The following is a 22282-nucleotide window of genomic DNA, read 5'->3' as shown; positions in this document are numbered from 1 at the left end:
TTGCTATGTGCCCTTATAAAAAGTTCCTCTCAATCTTGTGCCTTATTGATCCTAAGTCATATGGCATAGGTGTCGTACTCATTTTCCTAGGCATTTTAACATCAGACCTGCACTAAAAATGCAAGGCGTGGTTTGTCAGTGCTTGGACTTCCTTGTTCTGTGGTGTCCACATTGTCATTCTTACCTTGCTAGTTCAGAAAAACCTATTGGTCTTGATAAAAGGCTCTACTTTTCTTCCTGTAATACTTACTTTATGAAAGTAAGGCTATTAAGACCTGTGCTTCAGTGGTAATAAAGAATGCTTTAGTCTGCAGTAATATGTTTGTGTTATGCAAAGCACTTTCTTCATGTTGGGTTGTCAGAACCCTTTCCTGGATGATCTGCTGCATCTTCTTTCTTCTGCTTATGCTTCTCTTGTGTAATAAGGCAATTTGCATCCAGACTTTATTTTAATACTAGCTCTCTTATTTTAGATGTACCGTACAAGTACGAAGCAAAGCTATACAAGAATAGCATGAAATGCTCTGCAGCTGTAGCAGTATTATGTTGTTGAAAATCCTGTTGTATTTTGAAGATGTCTAATTGGTCTAGCTGCTAGCCAAATAAAGGGCTTTTTAATGTGGGGCTTTGTCATGGGGATAAACTTAAGGTTTTTTTTAAATATACAACAAAATTGAAGTGAAAGGTGTTAATTGGCAGCATCTTAGGCTGTTACAAAATTGATTGTGTTGCTTTGTTGTTTTCTAGGGTGTGGTTACTGCAGCTACGAGTCTGATCACCACTTTGGCACAGAAGAACCCAGAAGAGTTTAAAACTTCAGTCTCCTTGGCAGTGTCTAGATTAAGCAGAGTGAGTCTGATGATAACCCTGATAATACTTCACTGTTGCTTAATTTACACAGCTTTCTAGGTCAGGTTTGCTTACTGTTGCTTATTTATTCAGCTTTCTAGGTCAGATTAGTTTAGTGTACCATTAAAAGCAAAGGTGATTCAGTTTCACTGTATAGCTTGTTCAACTAACCTCTTTTAACGCTTGCTGCTTACCAGGACAGAAAACTGCATTGTCTTGCCCAGGCTCTCTTTTTGTAATCTTTGCTATGGTTCCAAGTCTATGCATCAAAAAGGTGTCTTTCTCTTTCTACTTAGCAACTCTGAGAGAATCTTCGTGATGCAGTTGAGTGTTTAATCCTTGTTTTATGTTACTATAACTGCAAAGAGTAGCGGGATCAAAGACTGATTCTGCAAACTTCTGCACAGAACGCTCAAAAATACAGCCCATACTTTTTAACTGTATCAAAGCTTCTTACAAGATCTGTTGTCTTCCTGTTCCCCCTTTAGAGCTGCTGCTAGGTTAATAATCATCAGTATTTCATACCCTGTAAATGGGTGTAGCGGTTAAGCAGGGGCAGGGGGTGCAGCAAGGAGTGGCAGGAAGTTTCTGTAAGTTAGCATTGTGTGCTGGAAAACTTAGGCTACTTTTCTGTTTGTTTTTGTTGGTTTTGCTTTGTCTTCTGGAAGGTATGCAAGACATGGAAGGATACTACTTAACAAAGGTAATTTAGACCCAGATTTATGTGGTGTTACACCCAAGGTTACTTGTAGTCCAGAGAAATTTAATTTCTTTTCAAATGTGAAGATTTGTCTAATATTTAAAAGCAAGAGAGTACTGAGAGAAGGGCACAGCTGTACTGTAATGGAGCAGCAAGAATTAGCATTTATTTGAGCAAAGTAAACTTAGACTACTGTATCTGTGAAAATGAATTTTTATTAGTAAGGACTCTGATATAATATGACAACTTGCACCTAATTAATCTACCAAATTAAACAGTAGTTTTGTGACATAGTTTTGTAAGCTTCTGTCAAAGGTGACCTGCTGTGTTCTTTGGGTCCCCCTCATCATTGTGCATCATGTAAGTCCAGTAGTTGACATCATGCTGTCTGCTTATTTTACAGATTGTGACTTCTGCATCAACAGATCTTCAGGACTACACATACTACTTTGTTCCTGCTCCTTGGTTATCTGTGAAGCTCCTGAGGCTGTTACAGTGCTATCCACCTCCAGGTAATGCACAAATCACAACAGTGGCCGTTTCTCTTACTCGGTATGCTGTCTCCCAAGAGCTACTGTGCTGTGCTGTTACCTTAACTTGGAGTGCACACACACTGTCCTAAGACAAGGATATTGACGTCTGTACTCCTGAGTGTTTCAGCTTGTTAAAATTAAACACAGTGTAATTCAAAAGGCCACGTAGCTTAGAGCAAGGTGTCAAACTGGTGTGCATCTTACAAACCAATTGCAACTACAGTTTTAAATGTTCTTTAATGTTATCAACTGTATTAAAGCCTTGAAACTTACTACGGTGTAGATCGCGTTTGGCTTGGCTTTTGTTCTCACCCAAATAGAACTATGACTTAGAATTCTTTTGCCAACTTTATATTGCGGGAGGGTGAGCTGTTTTTGACGGGTCAGAATACTGCAGTTTTTTCAGATTTAGCAAGGTGGAAGGCCTGAGGTAGTGATTAGGGTATTGAGCAAAGCGAAGTTGTCCAACGGCTTGTTCTTCTCCAGAAGACCCTGCGGTACGTGGTCGTCTAACAGAATGCCTGGAAACTATTCTTAACAAAGCACAGGAGCCACCAAAGTCAAAAAAAGTACAACACTCAAATGCAAAGAATGCCGTGCTGTTTGAGGCAATAAGCTTAATTATACATCATGACAGGTGAGCTGTGAGAACACTTCTATTGAGAGGAATGTTTAAGTGAAAAGCTGTGGCTTTGTCTTGAACACTAAATGGAATTTTACTGGGAGGGAAGGGGAGGAGAACAGAATATGAAGTTGCTTGCTAGACTGGGACGCAACCACAGCAATGAAATTGAACAGTATTAATGAACTGTGGTGCTGTCAGCATACTTTTTATTGCTTTGTTTCTTGCTTCTAGGTGTTTTTGGTATTTTGTATTGACTCTACCACTCTAGTCCAACTGACATTATTTGCTCATAGTATTTGAATTTTCATTTCACCAGTGAGGCGTTCTGGCAGACACTGAGACATTTAAAGAAATTTCCACTGCAGAAATAGTATTCTATATTGGGTATTCTCAAACCTGTTGCTTTTAACCCTTTCACTTTCTCTCCTGTTCTGTGCAGTGAGCCAAATCTACTAGTCCGTGCCTGTAACCAGCTAGGTCAGTTCTTGCAGCACCGAGAAACTAATTTGCGTTACCTAGCACTGGAAAGCATGTGCACGCTTGCCAGCTCTGAATTCTCACATGAGGCTGTGAAAACACACATAGAAACAGTTATCAATGCATTGAAGGTAAATATTTAAGTGTGCAATTCTGTTTTGAGTGTTGTCTTCTCCCCTGCCTCAATGCCCTCTCCCCCACTGCCCTAAGCCCCCTATCCCTAATTAAGCTAATGATACTTTGAGACCGAATGAGTTATTCTCAGGAGTTTGCTTTAGGTTTTTTCTTTAATCCTGCAAAATCTTGCTGTATTGGCAACAATATAGGTCAGCTTCAGTTTTTCTGCAGCTTGCTAGTAAATCTGACGCTTGCAGCTGTGGCCCCTGTGATACTGTGGTAACTCCTCAAGCTGCAGGCTGAAGATGGATAATTCTTTATGCTGGGAAGATTTTGGTTTGCTACTGTCTTGCTGGTGTCAGACACTACTCCTGCTGCAGTAACTGATGAGGGGCAGTGGAGCAGATTAATTTCCGCTGCAGAATCAGACAGTCAGGAAACCAGAAAGACACATGCCCAGGCCATCTTCATGTGAAAAAGGAGTCAAAAGAGGAAGACTGATTTGCATGTAAATTTACTTGCACGCTTCAGTGTTTACATGTACTTTTTTCTTCCAAGCTCATGCTGTAGCATATTAATACATGTGTCTAACCTTCAAGTATGTAGCTGTTCTAGCTGGGCTTCTGTCGATACAAGGCAAGCCCAACACTAAACCTGCAGGTAGCTAAATCGTTCACTGGCCTGGTGACAATTTGACAATGTCAGCCAGTTATTAGTGCTTTTGTGGCCAGTAGTACCAGTTACCCAGTGCACAGCAGACCACAAACTCATTCATGTAGGGTAGTAGTGGAGTATTCTGTAGAAACTTCTCCATCCTTTCAGCACTTGCACGGATTTGAATATTATGCTACAGGAACAAAACCTGATGACTTGAATTTTTGTAATAATATCTAAAGGCAGGAAGCTGCTTGACTCTCCAGTGACTTTTTTTTCTAGGTGAAAGTGAGAATAACATGAGAAACTCATAGCTTTTGTGAAGGATATACCCAAGTTCATTCTGCATCTGAAAGATGAAAATGCATTTGTTTTAAATTTGATTATAGATTACAGTGTTTGATCTCTTCAGTAAATTGCATGTGCTTTCCAAGTGAAGGTGAAATCATCTTGACTTTTTGCTGTGTGTCCTGTTGCAGACTGAAAGAGATGTAAGTGTACGACAAAGAGCTGTAGATCTCCTGTACGCAATGTGTGACCGAAGCAATGCCCAACAGATTGTGGCTGAAATGCTCAATTACTTGGAGACTGCTGATTATTCCATTAGAGAAGAAATTGTGAGAAATTTCTTTCCTTAATTTTTTCATAGCTGGCTTTGGCACCATATACGTCATTTATCAATCGGGATGCTGCATAGTCTGTAACAGAATCTTTTTTTCATGGTTCTTCTTTTTTTAAAAAAGAAAGTAACCTAAGACCTAAGTTTGTAGTCTAATAGCGAAGAATGTTCTTCATTTGGGTTAAACTAGAAGCATCAGAAGTTAGTAAGATAAGCAATTATTTGTAGGTAGAACTTCATACTGTGTATGCTGTGAGAATGTTCTCTGTCTAAGGACTCCCTAAACCAACACCTCGTCAGCTAAGAGAGGCGTGATCTCTATCTTCTTCTTCCAGCAGGAAAAGAGTGCATAAGCTGAAATACTCGTAATGACCTTCCTAGAATGGTAGCTAAAACCTGTACTTATGGAAATTACTTCGCTTAGTTAAGTGCTAAAGTCTTTTGCTCAGAGAAGTTAATGTTAATACTGTGTTAGCTGACTTACCTGTTGCACTGTCTTGTTGCTGTGGGCAGTCTACCCTGACTTGGCAGATAATGTAAATTAAATTCACTACTTCTAAAAGAACAGGTCAGTATAAATGCAACTGATAACAAATGATGTGGAGGTCTCTTCCTATGCTGATTGTTTGCTTCAGGATATAGGAAACTTAGTATGACCTGGAAAAGTCAGCTATATTTTGGTGAGTCTGGTCTGTCTCTGCTAGTTTGAGTTCCCACTTTTTTTTTAGATGTCTCCAGTTTCCTGCTTGCTTCTGTTGTGGTGTGATGGTTTTGATGGTGTCTTTATAGCAAACAAAACCAGTTTAATAAATTGCTCGTGATTGTGTAGGTACACAGTTGAAAAGTGACAGATGCAATATTTGATTGAGTTACGGGGAAAGCATTACGTACCTGGCAACTGGTGCGTTCTGGCACAGAATGTCAATGTTTGTCTTCTAGCTGCAGGAGCAAGTGAGCAAGCTGATGTATCTGAAACTGAGGCTTCTGGGCTACCATGGGGTATCGCTAGGTGTATTCACTTGAAGCGTATTAAGTGAATCTTAATACACAACTCATGGTAGAAGCTAGTCAACCTTCTTTATTTTCTTATGTGTTCAGGTTCTGAAAGTTGCAATTCTAGCTGAGAAGTATGCAGTGGATTATACCTGGTATGTGGATACGATCTTGAATCTGATTCGCATTGCTGGTGACTATGTCAGTGAAGAAGTGTGGTACAGAGTTATTCAGATTGTTATCAACAGGGATGATGTTCAAGGGTATGCAGCAAAGACTGTTTTTGAGGTGAGAATGAGTTTTCAATTAACTTTCAAAGTGGCATAGGAATTGAGTAAACACCATGTGATCTAACAGGTGTGTGCGCTTCCCCATGCTAGGGAGGACTAAAAATACAATCCTGAATATTTCAACAGAACACTGCTGAAGCTTTCTGTAAAACTAGTAGTATAGATTTTTCAGAGCCAGAAACTGTGTTAAGCTGATGAGAAGCTTCTCCGGCTGAAGCAATGTAAAATATGCCTGGTACTGTTCTGGGGAGGGGAGGGGAGGGCGGGGTGGGATATGCTGAATTTTTCATTACTTTTGTGGATGGCATTGAATGAATGGCTTAGTAAGGAAATAACATCACCTGGAAAACTACTGAAATGTCATAAAAAAAACTTTTTACAGGGGAGTGTGCTTTTTGTTTGAGTTTTCTGCATGCAGGAATACACAACAGTCAAAACAACTTGATGATCCTCTGGGAAGCGCATATCCATTCCTTCTTTTCAGGATCTGATAAATATGGAATTTGAACTATTGAAGGAAAACACTTCCAAATGTCTGGCTTTGTTGCTTTGACTCTGTTTGGATTCTTCATATGGGCTTTCCACTTTTTTTTTTTACTTCCTTCCTTGAACATTTAAGCTGACTTCCAGAACTCATCCTTGCTATGTGTTTCTTCATACTCAATAAAGAGTATTTTTATTTTGGACAACTTCAACACATTCTTGCAAGATTTAAACAGAGTATATTAACATCCTTCCGACACTTCTAAAGATGTAAAAGGAAACCTAAGCACCTGTTATCTGTCCTCAAAATTCAACAGTGCTGCCAGATGCACCTAAGAGTGCTCTTAAGCAAGTAATACTTACGTTAAAGATTCTTCTATCAAGTCATACCACCTATTATGCCTCTTTCATAAGCATGCTCTCTGTAGTACTTAGACTGATGGTCCTGCTCTTACAGGAAGGTAGACTAGGAAACTGGACATGGAAGTGACAGAGAAGATCACTTTTGATACATTACAGATGTAACGTATCAAATTTGATACATTACAGACTGTTAATGTGTTCTTACAGGCCCTTCAAGCTCCAGCATGCCATGAGAATCTTGTAAAAGTAGGTGGCTACATCTTGGGAGAATTTGGAAATCTGATAGCAGGTGATCCAAGATCAAGGTAAAACACCTTCTAAAATACTGAACTGAAGTAGTAATGCTTTGTGTAAAGAATCTACTGTCTATTTAATATTCCTAAAGGCCAGCTAACAAATGATTAGGCTCTTGCTAGTAATGCACTAAGAATTACCATGTCTACAAGAACTGAACAAACTATTTTTCTTCCCATTTAAGTCCTCTCATCCAGTTCAACTTGCTACATTCCAAGTTTCATCTGTGTAGTGTTCCTACCCGAGCTCTGCTTCTGTCTACCTACATCAAGTTTGTGAACCTGTTTCCAGAAATCAAAACTACAATTCAAGATGTATTGCGCAGTGACAGTCAGCTAAAGAATGCTGATGTTGAGCTGCAGCAGAGAGCTGTTGAGTATTTGAGGCTCAGTACTATTGCCAGTACTGATATATTGGTAGGTATAAAGATTATTTATTATGCAGAACTCTTTAGTTATGTCTTCTGTCAAAAAGTAAAATCCACTAAACCTTACCTGATGGCTCAGAAATCTTAATGCAGGATTAAAGATCCACAATGTGGGTGCTGATTCTTTTAGTCTATTTAATTAATCTGCAGTCATCGTTAATATAGAGCTAAAATGAAAGTTGTTACTGCTCTAGTGGGACAAATAACCGTTAAAGCATGCTAATCCAGAGTTGGGAAGCCAGTGACACCTGGTGTAGTGCAGGGTCCTACAGTATTCAGATACCAAAAGGCTAGTGCTTTGTTTCGAGGGCTGACTTGATGATGGGCAGGGAACTTGAAATTGTGCTGAGACTAGTAATATATATATATTATTTTTTTTTTCCCCTCTAGAAGTTCAGTGTGTTAACCTGATGCTCTCGGGTCTGGCCAGAGCATGGCACACTCAGCACGCTCAGTCTTAAGAGCTAATAAATGTGTAGGTCAGACTAGATCTGGGGTAATCTTCTGTGGCTTCAGTCTAGGCCTGCTTGAGTCAAGGACCATTGTCTGCTGATTTAATTCTCGCTTATTTTATTTCATAGTATGATACCAGAGAACCTATATGCCTCTGTTCTTTTAAACAACTGTTTTGAGAGGATTTCAGAAAGCTTTAAATTGTGGTGGTTTTTTTTAAAAAAAAAAAAAGCAAGCAATCTATCTATCACTGCAATAAACTGCATACACCCTTACAGAGGCAAGAGCAGAAGTTACTACTCACACAGAAAATGAGTATCTTGTTGAAGACTCAGAAGCTGGTTTGACTTCTCTTGTAAGTTTAACTAATACACTTTTTCCTGTGATAAGGCCACAGTGCTGGAAGAAATGCCTCCCTTTCCAGAGAGGGAATCTTCTATTTTGGCTAAACTCAAGAAGAAGAAAGGCCCAGGCACAGTTACTGACTTGGAAGAGATCAAAAAGGAGAGGAGCTCTGATATGAATGGAAGTGCTGAACCTGCCTCTGTCAATGCCAGTGCTGTTGTGAGTTTAAAAGCTGTTATTTCACTAATTTGGAAGATGTGCAAATGAGAGAAGAATGGTTTCCTTAAAGTGGCTTTTTAGGGATTTAAAGTTTCTAATCTCAAATTTAAAACAGTGGGTGTTTATACCCCCGCTGTATGCTTGGATGCTATTTTGCTTTGGAAAGCTTATGTAAATGGGGACAAAGTGCAGCCTAAAAAAATTCTGTTTATGTTGATGCTTTTTAAAAATATTGCTGTAAACGTAGAAATGGGAATTTCCTTGCTGGTGAAATTTCAGTGAAGGTGAGACGATAAAATTAACATGCATAAAAGGAGTAACTTGAATTTCGAAGTATCAGCTGTTCTGCTTTGTCTAACATGGTAGATATTTTGCATCTTGTTTCAGGTTGTTACTGTTTTTACTAGAATTGGACAACACTTACTGATTTAAGGACATCTTGTTAATTTTGTTACTGTTTATTTGATGGTACTGTTTGAGTTCAATTATTGTAGACAAGGTCAGTGTCTTGTTTCTTCTGAGCTGAAACTTCTCATTTTATCGTGAGTTACAGCTGCTAGTATGAATTGTTCCCATAATGTAATCCTTGTTTCTGGTTTTAATGACTAATGTAACTTGTAATTACATTTGAGATGTAGTAGTAGATTACGGAAGAGGAGGAAATGTTGTAGCACGTTCCCTGCCCAGTTTGTTAAAGCATAATCCTCGAACTCTTAGTCATTGCAGCATGTAAGAGTAGATGTTCCAAGTGCAACATCTTTGAATGGACAGAAATACCTTACCAGCAGAAAAGCTGCCAGATTTTCTTTGCATGCCAGACTGACTGAGGTGACTGGCAGTTAAAACTGCATTACGCTTTATGAGCTTCACCTTACGGGTTGCAGCCATGTAAGAAGCTCTGTTACATTACCTTCATTAGTGGCTTTGGTGTGACCCTGGCCTAGATGCCAACAATATGTTCCAAACTGGAGTTCTAACTGTTTTCAGTAGTACTTACTGATTGGCTTCTGAAAGTTTTTCACCAGGGAATTTCTTGTTAGACTGCATCAAATTCAGTATTTGTAGTATATGATAAATTTGAGTTGGCTTAAAAAAACCTACAATTTCAGGCTCAATCCGAATGCATCTCATGACTCATCTTCACTGTATCTGGCATATTGTAGGCTGCTGATGTCTAATACGTGAACATTTTGTTTTTAAGTCTGCTTTGTGCTTGCACGTGACTTGGGCACGTATATGTGGCCTGTATTGCATGATTCTGTGTTCTGGCTACCTGATTTGTTCTCTTGGGGGTGGGGGGCAGAAATTAAAGGTCTTGCCTCTACCTTTACTGTTTGCAGCTTGAACTAGTGACAGACTCTGCTTTTTTGCTGGTTAGGTTTTACTATGTTTCTAAGGGTTTGCCAAGCTTCAAAAACACAGGACTAAACTGATAATCAATTATAAAGATGTGGTGATGTTTTAATTTAGGTTTGTGTAAAAGCCACTGCTTTTCTTGCTGGATTCTTCATGAAAGAAAAGCAACATATTTGAATTTTACTCCTTGCAGTATTTTAATTTCCCTTGAAATGAAGAGGGGAGAAGGGGGGGGGGGGGAACATTGTCATCTGTCTTCTGCAAAATTAGATTCTAGGTGGACGAAATTTGTTGGGTTTTTTATTTAATAATTAGATGAACATAACTCACCTCAAAGGGAATAAACCCACATCTGTAAATTACCTTAAGTTGAAATGCAACATAGTAATTGCATTCGTGAAGCCTCCGATGTCCATTCAAAGCTTTGTGCGGGGTGGGGAGAGGCACTTCGCCATAGCTTAGCTGGCTGTGCAGAAGAGACGGCTTTGTTCTCCTTTTACTGTAGTGTAACACCAAAGCATCTTGTCTTCCCTAGTCTACTCCTTCTCCGTCTGCGGATCTGCTGGGTCTGGGTGCTGCCCCCCTCACCAATTCGGCTCCCCCACCGTCCTCTAGTGGTAGCCTGCTGGTGGATGTATTTTCAGATTCAGCCTCTGCGGTTGCACCTCTTGCTCCTGGTTCTGATGACAACTTTGCGAGGTAATCAAGTCATGCTGTAAGGAATCTGAAGAAAAATCCATCTGTTAAAACAAGAGATATACAATAACTTTTGATTTTGTTCCAGCTTATTGAATGCATTCCTGGGTACTAGCTGTGCAGCAAGAGAGGTATTCTTGACCTCTGTGCTGGATGTGCTGTCTTTATAGAATACCCGTGCTCCTGGAAAAACTGAGCCTGTAGGAATCAACCTGAGGATATTAACCACACAGTATTGCCTGGTTTTCATGCTGGTTTTGCTTCTTTGTTAAACAAAGCTTCTTGTGTATCTCAATACATTGGGCCAGATAACCCCTAAATTCAACATATGAACACATTTATTCCTATTTCCATAAAGTAGTCTTGTGTCTCCACTTACGGCAAGCTGATACTGGAACAGTGAGATGGATTATATCCAGGGATACTGGTTCTCAGAATTTCAGGATACACTTAAGTAGTTCTGCTGCTGTCTGACACACAGGTGTGAAAAGGGGGGGAAAAACCCAACAGGTGCTTGCTTTTTTTTTAATGGGATTTGATACAAATATCTTCCTAATTACATTCCCAAGTGTAGTGTGGGTGTAGTATGTTATTAAGGCCATCAGTATTCAGTGCCACTGTGGCTACACTAAAATTTTATTTGGCTAAAATTTTCAAAATAGTATGAGATCACAGAATGCCTTTAAAAAAAATCTATCATCTTACTGGCCAAAGAATGTGTTACTATTGTCAAGGACCAAGTTTTGGATGATGGCGTGACAAATTTGCAATGCATTTTAGTATAAAAGATGTAAGTGGTGAGTGTAAGCTTCCTGGATCATTGAGACTTTCATCAAAATGCTAGGCAATTGTTGCAGATTTGCAATGATTAAGACTTGATCCTTTGTTTCTGTTAGAAGGCAATAAGCGATGTTTAATCATGATACACAATACCAAGACTTTCAAGAAGCTACACAAGCTAGTTCAAGCTTTATCTTTTTTAAAGAGGAAGAAAAAGAACCAGAACTAGTAGCTTCGTAAGCAAGTTGCCTAAAAAGTTTTCGTTTTCTGCAGAAGAAAGTATGGCGTTGTCCAACCCTTGATCTGTCTGTAGATGATGAAATACTTCTCTGATGATACTGAGAAGTTGCCTTTTACAGTTTTCTGCCTCTCTTTAGTGCTGTTGTCACTTTTGTTTCTGATCTTTTACTGAAGTCATCCTCTGTGCCTTTATTTAATACATACTTGTTGTTAAGAATTGATTGGGCAGCTGTAGTGCCACTAAGGTTGATGAGACCTCCACTTCAATGCACGCATTTGTAGTAGTTGGTATGTCTCTACATTTATGGTTTTGAACTGAAACTTTTCTACCGTCACAACTAAACACCTAAAAGAACTTGATTACTAAAGAGGTGTAAGTTTAAGCTACTTATGAACGCCTTCAGCCGTGTTTGGGAAGAATTGCTGGTTCCTAACAATCAGGGTGGGGCGGGGGAGAGAAGTGGGGGGGGAAACATTGCCTAATGCCTAAAACCTTTCTAGGTGTACTGAGCTAGGGCAGCTAATAAATTTTTTCATGCATTAAACTCAGCAGTGCCGTTTTTGAGGAAGGAGGTAAAAGAAAGAACTAAGCACTAAGCTGTCTTTACTAACTCCTGCTATCTCTGTCGCTACCGCCTTTCTTCCTTTGTGCTGCCTGAACTAGCCCTGACCTGGCTTCATCTGAGGTAGTTTCTGAGGAACCAGCTGATACTGTGCATGATGCTGATGAGCTTTTTCACAAGTAAGCAATACTAAAACCTTGCAAGGCTGGGCAACTTCCAGAATATAGTTATAAAGCAAAACTATATTGTGCATTAACTTAATACCAGCAAAACTAGACTAGTACTGTCAGACTTGTGACTAGAACAGCCCTGTAGATGATTTGGATTTTATGGCAAGCTCATGAATACACAGGTTAGAGCTGCTTTTACAAGTCAGTGCTATCACACACTGCTCTAAAATGAGGCAAGGCCAGTTGTGAGTAGTTGCAAAACTAAATATACAAATAAAAGGAAAACATAAGAGTAAATTGTCAAAAGGAATGATATTTGGGAGTATGTTTTAAATGCCTTGTATGCAAAAGGCTGACACTTGCTGACCACCTCTTCTACTTTTAAGTGAAGGGTGACAGAAAGGACTGAAATCATTGCAAAATGGGCTTCCTCTCTCAAAATGGAAAAAAAGAATACAGCTCTCAGTTGACTTACGTGGTACTGAACGGATAAAACAAGGGAATTTTTTCTTTCAGGTTTAAACAGTCAAAGCTTCAAACTTTTCAATTCTGCACCAACCTAATGAGTTTCAGAAGTTTTCAAGAATATGAATAAGAGAAATCCTAGTCTGTTGCCTGGTCCTTTATAGGCAGTGTGTGTGTGTGTGTATAGCATATTGTTGCTTCCTTCATAGTTTCTCAGACATCCTATCAAATAAAAATTTCAGTTCTTTTAGTGTCCTACAAGTGGTGGTTTTGGTTGTGAAACTGTCTTTTCTAACTCTGCAGTTTTCTGCAAAGGCCTCCCAGACTGATGCACTCTAGGTTAACCACAATCTTCATCCTCTGTATAAACCCTGAATTTTGTGGTTCTAAATATTTCTTAATACAACTCCAATTAAAACATGTTTTCCCTCTCTTCCCCTAGGTTTGTGTGTAAAAATAATGGAGTCTTATTTGAAAACCAGTTGCTCCAAATTGGATTGAAATCTGAATTTCGACAGAACCTGGGTAAGATCTTTCAGGTCAGGTGGCTGCCTGTCTGCGTTATGAACCCTGATGCCAGCATGAGATGTGGATGGGGCTGCCTTTTCAGCTGCTTAAGAGGGAAATGCGATTTCAGGCTTAACCTGTCTTAGGCTCTTCACTGTCTGTGTCTCCCTGGCTTCTCCGGGGGTTCTTGGTTCCTTAAACTTTTTGGCTGCTGTGTTAGCTGCAATGAAATAGGAGCGTTGAATGGCACTGTAAGCTCCCAGCTGTTGCTGCCCAGTTGTAAGGCTGGTACAGCCAGGGTTATAAAGGACCATTCTCCTCCTCCGTTTTCATGTCTTACAGTATGGCTTACTGTAATGATACACAATACGTATCAGATGTGCATTAATGTGTTATGATAGACACAATATACTGAAAACGCATAGGAAAGAACTGGGAGTCGAACAAGGGCCACAACTAGGATTGCTTGCTACTCACCTTCTGCATTGCTTTTGGTACCATAATAGCTGCTTTAAGTAAAAGTAATGTTCTCTGGCAGCTGAAAGACCTCCTCTAATTATTTAACTGCCTGTGTGACAGCTACTGTGGGAGAAGTCTGATGGTCTATTTTAATCTGTTATTTCATTTTGAACTGTGAATATCCTTGTAGGATAAACAGTGTAAATTGTTTTGTTTTTAAAAGCTGTTTTAAAGAAAGGTAAAAGACAATGTATTAGATCCTTGAAGCACAAGTAGTTAAAGATGATTACACGTGACGTACCTAAAAATTCTGATACCTTTTTATTCTTTCTAGGACGTATGTTCATATTCTATGGTAATAAGACATCAACACAGTTCTTGACTTTTACTCCAACAGTAATCTGCTCAGATGACCTACAGTCAAATATCCTTAAATGCAGTAGCATGTGTCTGTTCTCATTTGGGTTTTGTGGTTTATGCTGCACAAAGTTACAATAAAGCTGCTGGATCAAGGTGTGGTGTCCTTGAACATGAAGAAATGAGAAATTTGCTGGTAACTCTCTAAAGTTCTTGTAGAAAGAATAAGTCTTGAGCAGAGATGGAAGATTCTTTCCTGAAAGCTCTGGCTGCAAACACAAATGTTACTGTTAAAATAAGGAGAAATTAGGCTGAATAAATATATAATGTAATTCCTGTTTCTCTGCAGTCATGAAGTAGCAGAGCCATAGGTGTGGTGTCCTTCAAGTGCTGCATTAGCAGATAACATCAGACTTGAGATGGAGGTGGTAGAATACGTGTACACAAAGATTATAATACTTTAAAATAGGCTTTTATTTACAGTTTGTCCTTAATGCTTGGTGTTGCAAATCCAGGATTTCTTGGAGACTGCGTAATCAGTGGTGTTTGATGTAATGTTCACATCAAAATGAGATAGTCCGGTGTGTTTTACTGTGAAGGCTGGCTGTGCCTTCATACGTTTTGAGGGCATCCTTTTTTAAGAATATCCAAATAACTTGAATTGCGGGGGTGGTTGTTTCTAGGTGTGTCAATATGGGGGAGGGGCGTGGGGCGCAATGACCCCAAAACATTACAACTTTTTTGCTGTACAAGAATTGAGCTTTGTCCACTCAGTCTCTATGTGCTACTGAATATTCATGATGCTAATTCCTCGTGTGGCTTATTGGAGGATTTGCTATTACTTTTTTTTTTTTTTTCAAAGTTAGGAATTCCCCTATCAGTTTCCTTAACCACTTCTTAAGCCTGAATCTTCAGACGAAACCTGTTGACCCCACGGTGGATGGAGGTGCGCAGGTTCAGCAGGTGGTGAACATCGAATGTGTGTCAGACTTTATGGAAGCTCCCATACTGAACATTCAATTCAGGTAAAAGACAGGATTCAAATGCTGGTGAATTATTTAGATGAAAGATATTAAATTTTTCCTGGTTCTCTGACTGAAGTGTGGAATGTGGACACGTAAAGCTGTCTTGGATAGATGACTGACTTGAAAAATGGATCTAACTAAGCTTTAGGCTACTAGAGGAGGTGGGGAATCCACTTGGAACAATGTGGTTAAAAAAACCTAATGAAGTAGCTACTGATAAAATGTCTCTTAACTTCTCTTTCCACTACCTACATAAAACAGCAGTCTTCCTGTTTAAGAAATCTTGACAGGAATATACGCAGTAACCTGTCCCTTCTCAAAACCAAGAACACGTCTGCAAACAACTTGGACTGGAAATGCAGGCACCAAAAATAGAATCTTGTTATGTCCACTCAACATCAGCCTTTAGGAAATCCTTATTTCTGGGCTATGTTCTGTTATTTTAGTCTAAACTGGTTCTTACTGGTATATTTTCACAGGGATGTGTGTTCACCCTTGTGATGGGCGCTAGCTAGAAAGGTAGCGACTGATGTTGAAAACAGAGTTCCTTGTTAAAAGTTCTGCCAGTTCGCTTTCACGTGCCGTCTAGGCAGAGCAAATAAACTTCTTTAACAGTGGATTAAAACTGTATCTTAGAGATAATGCTCTCTGTAGCTTAACTGTTTATCACAAACAGTTGCAGCTTGGTGTTCATCCTCAGTTGCTTGGTCCGTTTGGGCTGAGACTGCTGACCCCGTGCTGCACCCGGTCATGTTTCTGTTCCTTGTGCAGGTATGGCGGAACGTTTCAGAATCTTTCAGTAAAATTACCCATCACACTCAATAAATTTTTCCAGCCAACAGAGATGTCTTCTCAAGACTTTTTTCAGCGTTGGAAGCAACTGAGCAAGTAAGGCTCTACCTATCCTTGGGGCTCTTGTGGTGGGCCAAGGGAGTGGAAACGGCATGGTGTGAACATGGCTGGTGTGGTGCCACGTCCCATGCTTAATCCTGTGGGTTATAAACTCTCCTGGTGTTGCCATTGAACAATGCTGTACATCACACATGTTAGATACCATGTATTGCCTTGTCTTGCAGCCCAAAACAAGAAGTACAGAATATCTTTAAAGCAAAACACCCGATGGATGCAGAGATCACAAAGGCAAAGGTAGTGTTGTGATTTTACTTTGTAGCGTAAGGGTCGTGGTATAAGAAACTTTCTTCATCTTGGTTCGTATGGCGGCTGGATCTCCAAGTCCACGTTGTGTAACTGGGCTGAACAGACTGTTTCTCAGCGTGGCCTCTATTAGATAGTCTTCACTAGCAGCTGAAAACTTGAAGCTGTTTAAGAAAATACCAGTTTAGTGCTTAAAACTGATTTGGAAGATACTTCAGGCCTTCATTTACACTAGAGCAACTAGTCAGAAAACAAGTAACTCTGTACAACTGGCTGCCTTAGGCACAACAGAAGTGACTAGTGTAAGACAGGAGTGGCTTTACCAAAACCAGGAGAGACTTAGCTCAGTAATTTTTGAGAAGAACCTTTTTTCAGGAAGAACTCGTTATCAGGGTCACTCTGTCACTTAAGAAACTTGTTGTAATAAAATTGGTATTGGATAATTCTTTAATGTCTTGAGCACTACAAGTAAAAATTAAGTATCTTATTTGATTTGCTAATTGACAGTGGCTGTGCTTGGGTAGGCTTGCTATTGGTGTCCTGCTGTCCCCACATCTAAATCTTCTGAGTTTCTTCCATAGATCATTGGCTTTGGATCAGCCCTGCTTGAGGAGGTGGATCCCAATCCCGCGAACTTTGTTGGTGCTGGCATCATACATACAAAAACCACTCAGATCGGATGTTTGCTGCGCCTTGAACCCAACCTCCAGGCACAGGTAGCTGTTTAAGTATCTACAGCTGAAGTACAGGTTCTTGTTTGAAATAAATATCTGGGTATATCTGAAACTCCTGAAGGTATTTATTAAAAATCACTATGGCAATAGCTAATTGTGACTGTGGACTCCGACAAGAAATGAAACTTGCAGCGGGCCCTGGCCCAGTTTGGTAAGCTGCCGTTCAGAGCAGTTCCCTTTCCTGTTGGAAGAGGTCATTGTATTGTCCACAGAGTCTCATCTTTTTGTGAAGGTTTGAAACGTTTAACGTTTCTGGTTTGTGCACTTCGGGGAGAAGATTAAGTACAATTCTCTTTGCCATTTTAAATAAATGAAGGAATGATTGGCTAAAAGAAAACATAAGCGAATGAACATAACGTTAAGAATATTTTTCCTCGGGCATCTTGATCAAGGTTTTATGAAGGTTGACTGAGGACTAAAAATAAGTTTCGGGTGGTAAGTCCTGTTTTCTGAAGAAGTGGTGGTAGAGAGTCTTAAGGCTTTTCCACAACATCTTCTGCTAGAAAAATTTTGGCCAACACCTTGCTGTTAAAGACTAAAAATATTAGAACAAGGGTTGGAAGATGTACTCCAGCCTGTGGTTTGAAAAAGCCATATTAACGCAGTGGACGGCTGCCTCAGAATGTTTTAATTTGAGGTCTTTTTCCTACGAAATCTAACAAAACAAAAGGTAACTGGTAGCTTTCACTAGTCAACTGTGCATTCATTTAATGCCAAACTGTTTAAAAAGCCAATAACGTTTTATGTTCTTTTTCAGATGTATAGGCTCACACTACGAACAAGTAAAGAAGCTGTATCTCAGAGGTTATGTGAATTGCTGTCAGAACAGTTTTAATATTAACCATGCCAGCTGGGGTTTTCCATTTATATCACTGTCATCATACTGCAAATAAATGTCTTGTACATCACTGTCTTGAGTACTGCAATGTTAACCAATACCAGCTCCCTGCCTTAATAGGACTTGACCCTTGTTTGAAACTAAGGTATAAAATGTACAGTACAGGCAAGTGACTTTTTACATTAAAAATGGCTTTTAGTGTGTTACACAAAGGCTGGGAAGGCTGTCTTGTGCTTTTTTTTTTTTTTTCCTCCCCCCCCAGAGGTCAGGCTTTTAAACTTGTTAAAGGGAAATTGATTTTGATGTGGTAACCAAGGATTTCAACTGGAAAGGGCTGGTAACATTCTGCCTTAGTGCCTTTAACAGGCACTCCCTCTGCTCTGAGCTGAAACCAGTGCAGGGCTGCTCACTGAGGGGGACTCGGATCTTCATGTAGAGTCAGAACTTTGTACAGTTGAACATTGCCACGAGGCTTGTACTGGGTGGGAGAGCAGATTCCAAGATACGTTTGAATCGGATTCAAGTGAACATTTATGTTGAGTGTCACCTATCCTTAGAGTTGAAAAATGCCACAGGACCAGAGTTGTAAAGTGTTGATCTTGTAATCCTTTACATCTTAATGTTTTGGAAGGTGGGTTGAACACAAAAGCTGTTCTTAATCCTTCTGCTTATCTCAGATAATGAGGTAGGTGAATGAGTACATGCTTCTTCATTGTTAAAGTGATGTTACATGTTCTGTTCAGTGTTCTGTTTCCATCAGGCTTAGCAAGTAATGGTCCTCAGGATGTGATGAAACTAGTGCAGAGCCTGCTATGGTGGGAAAGGAGACCTGGGAAGAGATGGGCCCTTGAAGGGCTGTAAGGCATGCGCTCTTTGTAGATGGAAATGTAATTATAAACATTATTTTTGTTCCCCAGTGTACACTAATGTTAAAACTCCAGGAGGCTGAATTAACTGATATGTAAACAGTTTCCTGTCTGTCAGTGGTAGTAAAAATATCCAACCTGGTGTAGAAGACTTGTGTTGAGACTGAGAGTGGAAGGCCCACAAATGTTCAGCTTTTCTAGTGGTTTTCACAACCAAGGCCTTTGTAACTTGTTCCCCATCAGCAGACTCCTTGCGGGCTCTCTGCAGGTGTAGGTGGTCACAACTTTGGCACTTGCTCCTCCAGCCTTGAGGCGCAGCAAAGGCTGCGGACACCAGGCAGGTGAGGTAGTGCAGTGAGAAACCACGGGCAGTTGTCAGCAAGTTCTGCAGGTCACAAGGAACAAAGTCAGCCGCTGCTGACACGAGAACGAACCTCGGATCACGATTTCCTCGAGGTTATTTGAAGGAAGCCTGGCACTGGTGTCTCATAACGCCTGCAGCCATGAATGCCCATGAAATTAAGGTTTTGAGTGGTAGTGGTGATGGTGAAAATACATTTTAGTGAGGCTGCTGTCATGCTGCCCCATGCGCAGCAGGGGACAGGGTTCCACGCGGTTCAGCCTGCCCTGCTGTCAGTCTTCAGTGTGTTAAGTGTTGGAGCTGGGTGGTTGTGATTTGGTTTGGCTGAAGGCTAGTGGTCGTACTTGAGTGCCGGTGAAAAACGAGGAGCAAAGGTGGTGGTGTGTGGGTTTGGGGGAGATATTTGTGTTGTGTTTTTGTTTTTTTTCCAGAAATGGCTGGTGACTATGGATGTTAAGAATTAAAATTTGGCTATAGACCTGGTCTGTCTGCAAAAGTTCTCTTGAACAATTGGTCCTTTTACGGCCTTTCATGTAGCTAATCAAGACACTGATCGCTAACACTTTTTTGGGGGGAAAAAAGAAAACACAGCCATCATGAGCAGCTGGGCAGTTGGCAAAATGCTAACGGCCTACCTTCTGTTGTGTCCCTTGGATGCCGTATGTCTATTTATTTATTAGTCCTGTTACATTACCATAGTGGCCACCAGCATGGTTAAAAAATCTGATGTGCTGAACTGCAGGGAGCCTCGGCAAGGAGCGGGGAGGAGCTTCTGTTGGACTTTTTCCAGATCTTGTGGTGTATCTGTCCCCTGAAAACATTGTGTGCCCTCACCGAAGGAGACACTGCGCTACTCCAGGTCACTTTGATTTGGTTCAAGCTGCGCTAAAACGTGCGTTACAAGCGTGGGGAGGCGGGGGTGAGGGGAAGTGTCTGTTCAGTGGTGACTTTGTTAAGCTTATGACTGTTCACACTTTGTATTAAATGTCAGCTCAGTAGTGAAGTCATGAGCAGAAAAGTGAACAAATTAAGGACAAATACTTGATTATTTTTTTTTTGTGAATGATGGTTAACTTACCAAAGTGATGTATCCTGTCGAGCAGACAAAGTAATTTCTGCAGTAAACAGTGTTATTGTTTAAGTACAGTATTTTCAGGCATTGACATGTGAAAATAACTGAATAGCGAAACAGGTAGCATATGTTCATTCTTGACCTACACTCCAGTATGTAACTTTTATGGTGATTGTCTTATTTGTATAAAACAAAGTTCTGTCAAATTAAGTGGAGAATTTTCATATAGAAGACTATATATTAGACTATATTCATCAGAAGAACGTATTAAGATTAAATAAATGATTAGAACAGTAATCAAACTGTCCTTTTATTGTCTGGGGGCATGGAAGTGTAAAGAATACTTGCATGGGGAATACTTGCAACTTGTTATGGAACAACACTTGATGTGTGACAGTAAATTCCTCCCTGGGAACTCCTGCTGGGTTGTGTTCAGTTGAGCCCTCCCTCGCCTGCAGCGCTCTGCTGCCCCAGGGAGTTCCTTAGTGGCTTTTTTGTTGGTGTGTTTGGTCACATGGTACAAATATGCTGCTGTAAAAAAAAAAAAAAAAAAAAAAAAAAAGAAAAAATGGGGGGGAAAACACCAAACCAACAACAAACCACCAAACCCACAACTTGCTGTGAAATGTTTCTTCCTGTAGTGTTTAACAACAGTGAGTATATTAACAGTACATGCTGCAGTGAACTGGTGTAACAGCGGGGTGTGGCTGAGGCTGAAGCACACACCTGTATTACCCGCAGGCAGGACTTGTGTAAAAAAGGAAAAAAAAAGAATGTTGCTGTAAAGGAAGTATCAGACTGCTAAATAACCTCCCGCAAGCTTTAAATGTATGCGTCATGTTCTTAGTACTTCTCTAAAACTTGCTAAAAGAAATAAATACCTGGGCACTGTGAGCTTTTGTGCGTTCATACAACCTCCTGCAATGACCGGCCACTAACGTAGTGAAGAACCGGCCTGCTGGCCGCGAGCGCAGATGCCTTGGGAGCGAGCAGCCCCTGTGCCCACGGCCACGCTGGCCCTTTGGTGGCTTGCAGAGAAAATGCCCTGCAAATCTCTGCCTTGCCCAAGAGCTGCTGCCTGTCCATGCTAACCTGCTTCTGGGACTGTCCTGGCACAGCGAGGCTGCGTGGAGGAAGCCCGCAGCTGGCTTTGGGCTCTGTAGCACCTGCCTTTCTCACAGAGCTGCTGTGGTGCTGAGCTCAGGTGCTGGGTCCGAGCTCAGAGGAGAGGGAACGGGCCACCTCGGCCGCTTCTCTCAGTGATGCGATGGGTGATTCCACAGGTCCTGGACTTATCCCAAACCTGGGTTCACCCGGTGCGCGTGAGCCTGTAACACATAGTAAAACCTTGTAAACAGTTGTTGAAGGTGCAGAAACTCTGTTTAGTCACTCTTCGTTCTCACTGGTTCTTCCATGCTTGGTCTCCATGTCCAGGTAGGGCATTCTCCTTGTCACCGGGCAGCGCCGGGGGGCGAGGGGGCTCGCTGCTGGAGGCTGGATCTTTTTAGTGTGCTAGTTAGGGCAGTTCACACATAGTTCAAGTAATTTTCTGATTAGTCTCATTAACCATTTGGTTCTACTTCAGCTTATCTCCTTACCTCTTGGCTTGACCTACTTATGGTGTCTATTCTCTCTCCCAAGGCCATGGTTTGTTAACTGTTCCTAAGGATTAACTGTTATCTCTGTTTTTCAAATTCTCTTGCTTTTTCATTGTAGATACTTAAGTTATTTTTCTTTTTTACAGTAAATAATTCTGTCACTGGTTCAACTGTAGTAAAATCAACAGACCGTTTTCGATTGAAATAATTGGTCAGATAATGAGAAGTTAACACATTCAGTTCCTTCTGCTTTATTTGAAAGTCAGATTTCTGTTACCACACAGTGTAGGTGCCAGTTTTTAGCCTCTGGTTAAATATCACCCCGAGCAAGGCGAGACCCCTCTGAGCTGGTCTTCCCTCCCACCCTGTGGTGGGTGGTTTTGGGGTTGATTTTTCTCCTCCCCTGCACCCCCACCTACCCTGATAGGGGTAAATTATTCCTTAAGTTCATTGCCGCTGCTCGGGAAGCCTCACCGCAGCACTAGCCTGTGTAATCAGAGAACTCCCAGCAGTGAGCTGCCACTGTGGAAGTGTTAAATTGTGATCAGTGGTTTAAGGGTTGTGGGTTTTTTTGTAGCTGAGGCCATCTGGAGCTCTGA

General features: G+C 40.7%; 1 protein-coding gene across 7 annotated transcripts in view; it reads left to right on the top strand.

The window, feature by feature from the left end:
- AP2A2 (adaptor related protein complex 2 subunit alpha 2) overlaps positions 1 to 17856 on the top strand; it is a 46274-nt gene extending 28418 nt beyond the window's left edge. The window contains exons 6-23 of one of the 7 annotated variants that reach the window (XM_055814210.1): positions 748 to 849; positions 1953 to 2061; positions 2569 to 2719; positions 3147 to 3315; positions 4435 to 4572; positions 5673 to 5855; positions 6911 to 7008; positions 7182 to 7413; positions 8268 to 8441; positions 10333 to 10496; positions 12178 to 12255; positions 13154 to 13236; positions 14012 to 14099; positions 14934 to 15059; positions 15831 to 15947; positions 16136 to 16205; positions 16796 to 16930; positions 17706 to 17856. In XM_055814210.1, coding sequence (XP_055670185.1) covers positions 748 to 849; positions 1953 to 2061; positions 2569 to 2719; positions 3147 to 3315; positions 4435 to 4572; positions 5673 to 5855; positions 6911 to 7008; positions 7182 to 7413; positions 8268 to 8441; positions 10333 to 10496; positions 12178 to 12255; positions 13154 to 13236; positions 14012 to 14099; positions 14934 to 15059; positions 15831 to 15947; positions 16136 to 16205; positions 16796 to 16930; positions 17706 to 17783 — 2295 coding nt within the window. In that variant the 3' untranslated portion in view covers positions 17784 to 17856. Of the gene's footprint in view, positions 1 to 747; positions 850 to 1952; positions 2062 to 2568; positions 2720 to 3146; positions 3316 to 4434; positions 4573 to 5672; positions 5856 to 6910; positions 7009 to 7181; positions 7414 to 8267; positions 8442 to 10332; positions 10497 to 12177; positions 12256 to 13153; positions 13237 to 14011; positions 14889 to 14933; positions 15060 to 15830; positions 15948 to 16135; positions 16206 to 16795; positions 16931 to 17705 lie in introns of those variants that run through there. The other 6 variants (XM_055814211.1, XM_055814213.1, XM_055814212.1 and 3 more) reach the window with 6 other exon arrangements.
- The last annotated feature ends 4426 nt before the right edge of the window (positions 17857 to 22282 follow it).

This window comes from Falco peregrinus, chromosome 9 (assembly GCF_023634155.1).
Source record: "Falco peregrinus isolate bFalPer1 chromosome 9, bFalPer1.pri, whole genome shotgun sequence".
NCBI lineage: Eukaryota > Metazoa > Chordata > Aves > Falconiformes > Falconidae > Falco > Falco peregrinus.
Note: the sequence above shows the minus strand (reverse complement) of the source record. Positions and strands in the feature narration are given on the sequence as shown.